Here is a 10,584-nt window from a genome sequence, read left to right on the forward strand (position 1 = left end):
CGATGGTGTAGAGTAGAATGAGTTGAATCTCCTTGAGCAGCTGATTTTAGATGAGGCAGATGACTGGCGCTACCCTCGCGATCGGCGTATGTCCACGTAGTCAAAGGCATGACTCAAGTCCTATCCACGTGTATCTCGCCGTGGGCTCTCACACTCTCTTAGTCTTACCTCTCGAGAGCCTGGCTATGATGTCTCACCTTCTTGCTCCTCAACTGTTGCATACGTAATCAAGGGGTTCACGGTTTGTTTTTCTACTTACGTGCCGAAAGCATTGTATTTGCATAGTACGTATTTTGGGTTTGGGGAACACAGCCCCATGTTGCGTGATCGATCGTGTTGTGTGCGTGTGAACAACGTCTTTGTCCAGTCCATGTAAGCCTTCATTTTCAGTAGGCACTTGTTTGTGCCACTTGTTTCGAAGCAGTCCTGCTGCGTTTTTGAGATTTTAGAACTTTTATAACTATTGTGAATAGTCTACATCCGACTTCAGCAGATCAAGGTTGCGATCGTGATTGCCAGTAGCATCGTGATCGCGAGTTTGCAGAGTACACGGATCGTTGTAGGCCTTCCAAACCCTGACCTGGGTCTAAACGCACGCAGTTTCGGGTACTACGAGCTCTTGTAGACTCCTGGCCCTGAGGATCACCATAGCCTAATTTTGGCCGGCAGCCGCTACACATGTACTCCCAATTCGCTGTTCGTTACAGTTATGTAATACATCTGATTCCGTAGGCGCCTGCCCGCTAAGTACACGCTAATGACCCCCGCTAAAGACGCCAAGTCAGCTTCGTGTGGCACTAAGTGCAGCACTTAGGTACTGGAGTATCAATACAGTACTACGTACATGTACGTGTACATGATGATTGCACAAATTATACTCAACTCTCAAGAGGGCCAGGGAGCCCTGCAGAACACTGAACAGTCAATATGAGTCATGATAGTGTGCAATTGAACTGTCTGTTTCGTCCTTTCTCATTGATTGTTATTGGCCATGGTATCATAATTATGATAATTATTATGGTAGTCTACGCACCGTATCATGCGTAGCACTACATGCACCTTTCTTTCTTTCTTTTCGAGGACTATCATTAGACTCTGATCTGATTTTTTACCAGGCGTGGGCCATCCCCTGATTTCATAGGTGCCAAACATTTTTCGTTTTTCATTCACTATCATGCATTTTGTCTACAGTCGTTTTAAAAAATTCGTAAAAAAATCCAGAGCAGTCGTGATTTCGACAAAAGCGAACCTACCTTAAACTCCGAAGTATACGGTTACTTAGTTTAGCTTTTGCATTTCGCGATATGCCCGCATCAATAAGATGGCGTCTTTGTGGACTACAGTAGTCAGCAGGTTCTGCAGATCTGGTGCAATCACAGTCACAACTGTTGGCGCGTAACCAGTGTCGTTGCTCCCCGACCCGTAGTACTGTTTGCTAGTAGCGTAGTGACTAGTACACGTTGTTGCGAGCAACGAACTGTCTTAGTCTTACGCCATGAAAACCGTCAACGTCACTGCACATGCCATGCGGTGCGAGAAAAAAAGAAGAAAAACGACTGAGTTCAGTGCATTTCGGTAGCACAGGTACATGTTCTCGAACGTGAATTATCCTTCACAACTACAGTGCCGGCAACTGAAATCCGACCCCTATAGCGGTGCGCCCACATTCTAGCGGTCCCTGTTTCGTAGTTTTACCATCCCGTGTTGGGTCCTTGCGATGCGAGCGCACCGCTCAGGGGTCGGATTTCAGGTGCCAGCACTGTGTACACTGTATTACAATGTAGTTAGAGCAGCTCAAAAATTACGATCGCGAATCCCACGCTCAAGCGTGTGCCATAGCCCACCCGGGACCCACTCACCATCGCCGCAGCGTTTGTTTTTATACTTGGGAACCACAGTCTCAAGGGAGAGAAGACAAAGGAAGAAAATTATATGAGCAAACCATACAGAAGGAAGGAAAGCAGCGGTTTGGCGGAGGAAAAAAGACATTAGTGATGGTTGATGCGAAAGCCACATCATGAAAATGTACACGCTCGTGCAACCCGCAGCCACGTACTGATGTCGCCTGGTGACGTCTTTACAAATACTCGTTTAACCGTAAAGAGCTTATCACAATAAAATTCTTAGCATTGAGTATATACTTCCTATGAGAGTAGCACCACGAATTAGATCTTTACAAATAATTATGTGCCTCCGTTTAAAGACCTTATCACAATACATTTCGGTCTTAGCATTGAGTATGTACTTTCAATGGAAGTAGCACCACGCATTAGATTACTGTGTACGTAGTAGGCTGCGATGACGGCGTGGTGACTACAAACAAGAAGATGAGGTGTGCATCCCTAGGCCCTGTGGTCGATCCCTAACATCGATCTTCGTGCTACATGTACAGTGTATACGTAAATAACGTTATCTGGCAACGTGCTCCACTTTGATTCCGTGAGAGTGCGGAGATTTTGCCGAGCAAGGAACTAAAGGTGCATCTAGACTACCGTATTCAGAAATTATTCAATTGCTTCTAAACAACTGAAACGCATGATCGCCAGCAAATACATGCCAGGTAACAGTTACACGTCATCGCCAGCCACGGCTAAAGACTTGTTTTTTGTTTTTTGTTTTTTAGGAATGAACTGTGGGAAACACCCTAGTAAAATAAAAGTTAATAATAATAGTAACTCCTTGAGCCTCTTGTACGGCGAAAGACTAGTGGACTCCACTAAGCACAAAGCGTGTCCTACCTTGGTTTACATGTAGGGTATCTGACAAGGGGTAGGCTAGAGGACATTATCTATAATACTACAAAGCGCTCCGGGAGAAAATCATTGTACTCTCGTCCACAGCAGCGACTGGTTGACCGAAGGAGAGGAGATACACGGGTGATTTCTTTTGACCTCCCCCCCCCCCCCTCCTCCTGTTTGGAGGCACACTGGTACCCTGGACAGCCAACATCACCGTCCTTGGTGTGAAGGTGGACGCCAAGTTGACCGTTAGTCATTACCTACGCTCCGTAGCCACCTGTGCACGCCAACGACTAGGGTACCAGCTGTTTCGCTAATAGATAGGTAGATGTTGCATGACTAATATAATTATATAAGACCAAAATACATAGCAGACTCAGCGGAGGACGTTCAGGTTGGTTGTAACTCTGAGTTTCATGCCGCTAGGCAATCATCAGACCAAAATAATAATAATTATAGGGTTTTAACATACAAAACTGGCATAGCTGAGGTGATAACGTGGGAAAGGGAAAGTGTGAAGTACTGGACTGTTGACGACCATGGGCCATGCATGCACCGTCAGGAATTCGGCGCGGAAAATCGATCACTATGATAATGACTATGTTGCCTGATGATCGTAGTAATACGTGAAACTCAGAGTTGTAACAAAGCTTCCAAACTCTCTCTTGTGTATTGACTATCAATGCAGAAATGATGTGTGTGGCTGTCGAAGTCGACGTCCGCGGGTCGTGAGGTGAATGTAGGCCTTCATGCCCCCCCCCCCCCCCCCCCCCCGCCCCGGACAAGTGCAATACACAGACTCTCACTTGCTACACAATACACTGATTCTGGCAAACTGTTTTAAACATGAGATGCAGCTATACTAGGGGAAGCATGCACAACGTGAATCGTGCCAGTGATGGTGACGTCCGTGGAGCGCCGTCGACCTGGGGTCTCGACTTCTTGGCAACCTACACTGTGTGTGGGTGCGTGCGTGTGTGCGTGTGTGTGGGGGTGTGTGTGTGTGTGTGTGCGTGCGTGCATGTGTGGGTGTGGTGTGTTTGTGTTGATGCGCGGGAGTCTGTGGTGGTTATGATAGAGAATGGAGAAGCATGGAGTGTGCTTGAGCCGTTGAGGTGCGAGAGACCAGGATGACCAGTTGTTCGTGGATGAACAGACCTGTGTGTAGGCATGAAATGGTGTGTTGGAGTGCTGTTGCTGTTGCTGTTGAGCGGCTTAGCCGCCGTCTTTCCGTCTGACATGTGAATATACGTGCCCATGTGGATATGTGACCAGTTTCTGCCAGTTCCTGAGAACTTCTGGAGCCTGGGCAATTTTGCTTTTGTGATGTTTTCTGTTCGTCTTTCTGCCACTTACTTCCATTCCTCCTTTTTTTCTTTTTTTCTTTTACAAAGACCACTTAAATGCCAAACATGAGATGCAGCTAGGCTGCTATGGGAAACACGCACAACCTGAATCGTGGCAGTGGTGGTGAGATTTAGGGAGTTTGCTTCTTTCCTTCCATATTTGCCTTTATGCTATTGGGCCTAGTTCCCATTTAACCCTTTGGAGTCCGTAACTTTTTGGTTCCGCAGAATTTGTGGCAGTCACGAAAATGCGCACTCCATTTCCAACATAACTTTGGTTCTACTTCACCGATTTTGAAGATCTTGGGCTCGTTGAAAAGCTCTTGATGAGAGAAATACAATGAGCCTAAACTCGCCAAGAGCACTGTTCATTGTCCGCCACAACTTGCCCCAAACGCGAGTCCAGCTCCAGATCTGAGACGAAATCGGTCTCCTGTAGCCATTTCACTGAATCTAGCTCGGAACTGTCCAAATTTTTTCGAGTAGAAGCTTACCTTGCCGTGACTTTGCGCCGCGCCGGTCCTGGCATGTGCCGCCTGTCATGAAGCTGGGAAAATCCCTTTTTTTCACGCACTGGTGACTCGCAGAACGCAGCGCAGAAAATTGGAAATGTTTGATCGCTCGCCGCTCACTCAAACTTCATCACAGAGACTTCGGACCAGTTCGAGGCAACAGCTGAGGGTTTTCTCTACCATTTAGACCCTTCGATTGTTGAATTTGGTCAAGATTTGGCCGAGAACCGAAAGTTTGACTGCGCCCACATGCATACAAAATGCCCATGGTTCGAAATCGAACCATGGACTCCAAAGGGTTAATGTGCGAAGTAAAATAAACACAACCATACAAACAAAAGTCTCCAAATAAGGTATATTATATCAGACCCTATTGTGATGCTCATCGGCTTTGTACATCATTTACTTGTGCCGAAAGAGTAACCAAGCATGCCCGAAAAGTCCCCGAATTGGTTACAAATCCCACGTCGGTAGGCATTTCCCAAATCGGCCAGCCGAAAAATTCGCCGAAAACAGTGGTTTTGAAGAAATCATGTACATGTATCTTTTGGCCGAATATGTAATTTTCGCACTGAATTCGCCAAAAATCGATGTATTGGTGCCTCAACAGCATGCAACTACAATTAATTTTCTGTCACCATTGTACTTCGAAGTACTGTGAAAGGTGAACGCACTGAATTCGCCGGAAATCGATGTTTCAGTGTCTCTATAGCGTGCATGCAAATGTACATAATTATTACTGCGAGCGGTGACTTCAAGTACTGCTTTGAGCCGAAATCTGACTCTGGAGCTCAAAAGATGGCCTAATTTGGACATTTTCTCAGCCGATCGAAAAGCTGATTAAGGTAGCAGCCAGATCCAAGTCAATTTTTGATCTTTTTAGGTTTAGGGCGTGCTACTGAGGTCGTACCTTTGATACAACATCCAGTGCTGGGACGTCCACAGCAAGCGGGGAATCCATAAATAAAAATAATAATAAAAATAATAATAAAAAGCCCTTTCCACAGCGCTGCAAACCGAATCCAGGATGCCCTCAAAAATCGGCAAAGACTACCACTCACGTTCCACTATTGCCTAGTACTGAATCCTACCTGACTTCTTGACACGACTCAAACTTGCCAAAGTCACTAAATCAACGTTAACTACAATAATCAAGCCACATATCTGCAACGTGACAAGGGTGCTAGCAAAAGTCCTGCTGCACGGCGGCGGGCGAAGCAGGCCAGCCTACCCCCTTAATAGGCGAAACTTCGGGCAACACATGGCATGTTCTGGGGTGAATTCCTTGCCACCGACACACGTTGATGGTACATCTTTCAGAGGTCATCCATACCTCAATGCAATGGCATCCCGGAAGTTACAGTCAACTTCGCTTATAACGACACTCGGCGGGGCATCAGAAAAGTGTCGTTATTCACAAAGTCTCGTTATACCCGAAGTTCATTATGTATTACAGTTGGATGGGATTTTGCTCTGGGCATGGAAATTATGTCGTTATTCGTGAATTGTCGTTATATCCGCAGTCGTTATTAGCGAAGTCGACTGTACATCTCGACAGATCGCGAATATGTTTTTGTGTTACAGTTGTGCAAGCGTATAACATGACATAATATTGAGAGGGGACCGAAATCTGCTTCCCGCAGCAGATCGACGGCAATCTGCCCCATCGTAGATCTACGGATTCCGCGTCCGGCATCGTCGCACAGGGGATCGCAATTTGCGCCATCGTACCACCACGGCCTGGAAAGAGGTCGTCGCCGTTGGAGGGCTAGGGGGGATTCGCATAATTGTACGTGCATGTACAAGGTCTAGACGTCGGCGACGCTCTGATACGTTCTTGTGCAGAAAGAGGAGCCGAGCAGGCCCGGAAAGTCCCCGATTGGGGCATGGGGTGCGAATGAGACCCGTTTGGGCCCTCTCCTGCTTTCTATAACATGTTTGCCGAAAGTCGCCAAGCATGCGCGGAAAGTCCCCGGTCAGAGTACAAATAAGATCCGATTCGGATCGAATTAGCCCTCGTCTACTTTGTACATGTACATTACTTGTGCTGAAAGAGTAGCCAAGCCGGGGAAGTTACAACTGAGATCCGATTGGGACCAAATTGCCTTTGTCCCACTTTGTACATAAATCTTGCCGAAAGAGTAGCCAAGGATGCCCGGAAGTCCCCAAATTGGTTACAAATCTGACTCGGGACCGCTGTTCTTTTTTTCTTTTTTTTCAATTTCGATCTGTCAGCTTCTATCATTTCGTCTGGGGGTTAGACAAGGGGAAGTAACAATGTAGCACCAGGAGTTGCAGTGCGCTCGACTCGACTCTACCGAGTCAAGAGAACCCACACCTAGTACCTTGATCTGGGACCGCGTACGGGTAAGCTGCGTAGTGGGCTGATTTGTACATTATTTGTACAGTCGTGGGCTGCTTTGTACATTACTTGTGCCAAAAGAGTAGCCGAGCATGCCCGGAAAGTTACAACTGAGATCCGATTGGGATCAAATTGGCTTTGTTCCGCTTTGTACACATTACTCGTGCCGAAATAGTAGCCGAGCATGCCAGGAAAGTTACAAATGGGATCCGATTGGGATCAAATTGGCTTTGTTCCGCTTTGTACAAATCTAGAAATAGTAGCCGAACATTCTCAGAACGTAAACATTTGGCTCCCAATCGAGGTCCAATTGGGCGCCCTGGTCTTCTTTATGCAGTGTGTATGCTGAAAATGTTCCGTAATGCGCTCTTCTAGGACGTGTGGCGCTATGTGAGTAAATGGGAGAAAGCGTTTATAAGTCCAGGCAGTATTTGCAAACAGCTTATTTTGGTATTATTGCCGTCTGGCGAAATTAAGTTCCTGATTGTCTCTACGACGACCTCAAACGACGTTTACTCTGCACAGTATTTCCTGGAGAGATCTGTTCTGAATCCATTCAGCTTGCTGTCACATAGTTTGAGATCATGGCGCTAAGTGGGAGTTGTCGAAGTGCGGTCCTTTTCTGTGCCGCTCTGCTGGCTGGTTGCGCTGTACAGTCTGCAATGGCAAGTGTTTCATCATCCCAGCAGGATTCTGGAAAGGTGTCGACCTCCGAGGGCAGCCCAACGACCGCCAAATTGGCGCCTGCTCAGACCAATGCTGTATGGCCTGATGGCAAGATCATGGTGAAGTTTGCAGAAAACGAGAACATGAGTAAGTGTCAATTTTAACACAAACTTAAAAAGAGTTTCGTTCCTTTATAGAGTGGCTTCACATCTAGGTCACGTGACAAAAGTTGTGCAGAAAGTGATCGTGGCATGTAGACAGTGGAAACAAAATGGCCACCGACATCATGTGATCCATATCAAAATTAACGATGACTTGGAACCAACATGGCTGTCCCATATTGTCATAATTATGTGATTGTTTTGTTTGTATTCTTTATTTGGAGTGGGAAGTCCAAAACAGGCCCTAGCATATTAACAATGGTCCCACTAGTGAGGGAATGCTGTATATCTGTGCATAAGGATCAGTGAGTGTAACAGCAACTAGTAGGGACAGAAAAGACAGAAGAAAAACAACTCAAAACAAGAGTTGCGACTTGCATAGGCAGAAAATAAGGGAAAGAGCAGTGATAGATGTGACACCAGTCTATAGCAACTCACACAGTACTCTCCAAACCACGGTTGAGTCATTTGCGTTCCTTTAACTGATTTCAGTTGTAAGAGTCGGCGGGTGCTATAAAACAATCATAGGGAAATGTCATGTATGAATGCGGTCACCAACAGCCACAGGGCAACATCTCACCTACGATCAAAATATTTTCTTGGGGCACATTTCAGAAATTCTTCACCACAATGAAGTGCACGTGAAGTACGATCAAAGTATTATAATCGCGCAGAAGACAGTCGTTCATTGCGATCAGTTCGAGCAGTACATGTAACTCAGAGCTCCCCCTGAGGGGACCTGATAAGGTCGAAACAGCATGCTGTCCGGAGATTGAGCAATCGCACAGAAGAAATATTTACACTTCTCAAGACATCTACTTGGAAGTAGACTTCTGAGTAGACGGACCCTGTCCTGATGATTGGAGTTGCCGGAAAATTCGGCTACTGTAAAACAGGAAATTCTAACGAGTCACAAAGTCTAACGTTTTAACGACCAATGGTTTTTCATTATTTGAATAAATGTTATCACGAACCCGGTTCGAGATGTCTTAAAAGATGCGCATACATCGCTGCATGTTCTGGGTGGCCAGGTAGCCATCGTTAAACTTTCTGCACGTTATCATGCCAACATGGCAAAAACGTTAAACTTTTTGGTCGTTAAACTTTCCGGTTTTACAGTATTTGAATTTATTAGAAAACTTCATGAGGAGACAATAACTTAAGAACAGGTACATTGTATCTATGAGGCCTGAACACAGTCATCATTTTCATGTTGTTTTGGTTGTTTTTTAAAGTTCACAACCTACTTGTCAGAAGGGGAGAAAACCACAGAATATACAATAATAAAAAAACAGCATGGATAGTAGAGGCTGCAAAGCAAGCCTGTGCCGGTGAGGCAAGCCCCCAACACGGACATAATTATGGTCTCGGTGTTAACACGGGCTTGCGCGCCATACTAGTAGCCTAAAACGTAGTACAGTCAACTTGGCTAATAACGACTGCGGATATAACAACAATTCGCGAATAACGACAGAATTTCCATGCCCAGAGCAAAGTCCCATCCAACTGTAATACATATAATGGGACTTCGGGTATAACGACACTTCGCGAATAAGGACACTTTTCTGATGCCCCGCCGAGTGTCGTTATAAGCGAAGTTGACTGTACAGTGCTGGCGACTGAAATCCGACCCCCTGAGCGGTGGGTTCACATTCTTTGCGATGTGAGGGGGGTCGGATTACAGTTCCCAGCACTGTGGTATATACATGATGTCAGCACTGGAGCGGTTTGTTGGAGCCAATGACATTTTCTCATTTTGTCTTTTTGACCTTCTATAGTACATGGGTCTCAATCGCGTCGAAATTTCAATCTGTTAATATTGCCATGTTCTTAGCTATTGCCGTTAACTTTGAACCTGCCCTTTTCTCTTTGTTTAACACCTTGATCGTCTTACTCTACCATTCAGTGACTGTACTCTAGCTGACGATCGTCGCAATAAACGTTCTTAGGGTTACAAGAACCAGGTTCGCCCCTTGTAAATTGTTCTGACGATGGATGTCTGGCCCGAAATATCAATGATTTTTCGAGATCGCTAAAAGAAGAATTTTTCATCCAGCGCATGCGCCAAGGAGTGAATATCAACTGATTAGAGCGGTTGTCAGTTGACAAACCCATTTTGTATTTACAGTTACAAGCTGTTCCAATGGAGGCAGGTGTAGACCATTACGTGTTGCTGATGACTGCACACATTGCATTACTCACAGCAATTCCATCCATTTTTTACCGCATCTCCAGAGTATAAAGCGCACTGGTGTATAAATCGCAGACAGATTTTGCTGTGAAATTCGGACATTAACTCTATCTAATCACCGTTAATTTTTTTAATTATTTGATCATCGTAGTATAAGCCGAACCGACTTATTTGGGTGACTTCCTAGTGTTTAAAAGGCGGCTTCTACTCTAGACAATACGGTAACTGATTGTTAAAGCCTTGATAAAATCAAATATTGTCTCGGTGATGGACGGACAACCTGGGCAAAAATCCCGCTCCTGATCGGTTTGTTATTTTGTTACTGATAAAATACTCCCTTGCCTTCCCATTGGAGGTGCAAAGAAGCTATAAATTCTTCCGGTAAGCAAAACTTGGTAGCATTTTTACAGTTTACGCAAAAGCACTCGATGGCTACAAACACACTTTGCAAAGTGGAAAATATAGCAGAGCTTTGCAAGAGGGCAGATAACTATTACTAACGTTGCCTCATATAAAATCAAAATTCTGGATCAATAGTCGCCCTGGTCTGTGTTTGTGGCTGAGCGTGCTCTCATGCTGGCATTTTTTCAAAATCCTCTGTCTGAGTG

At 45.5% G+C, this 10,584-nt stretch overlaps 1 protein-coding gene across 1 annotated transcript in view; it reads left to right on the plus strand.

The window, feature by feature from the left end:
* The first annotated feature begins 7,372 nt into the window (after positions 1 to 7,372).
* LOC135818866 (uncharacterized) overlaps positions 7,373 to 10,584 on the plus strand; it is an 11,565-nt gene continuing 8,353 nt past the window's right edge. The window contains exon 1 of the mRNA XM_065332073.1: positions 7,373 to 7,771. Within this exon, the coding sequence (XP_065188145.1) occupies positions 7,543 to 7,771 (229 nt within the window). The 5' untranslated portion in view covers positions 7,373 to 7,542. The remainder of the gene's footprint in view (positions 7,772 to 10,584) is intronic.

Source organism: Sycon ciliatum, chromosome 6, assembly GCF_964019385.1.
Source record: "Sycon ciliatum chromosome 6, ocSycCili1.1, whole genome shotgun sequence".
Taxonomy (NCBI): Eukaryota; Metazoa; Porifera; class Calcarea; order Leucosolenida; family Sycettidae; genus Sycon; species Sycon ciliatum.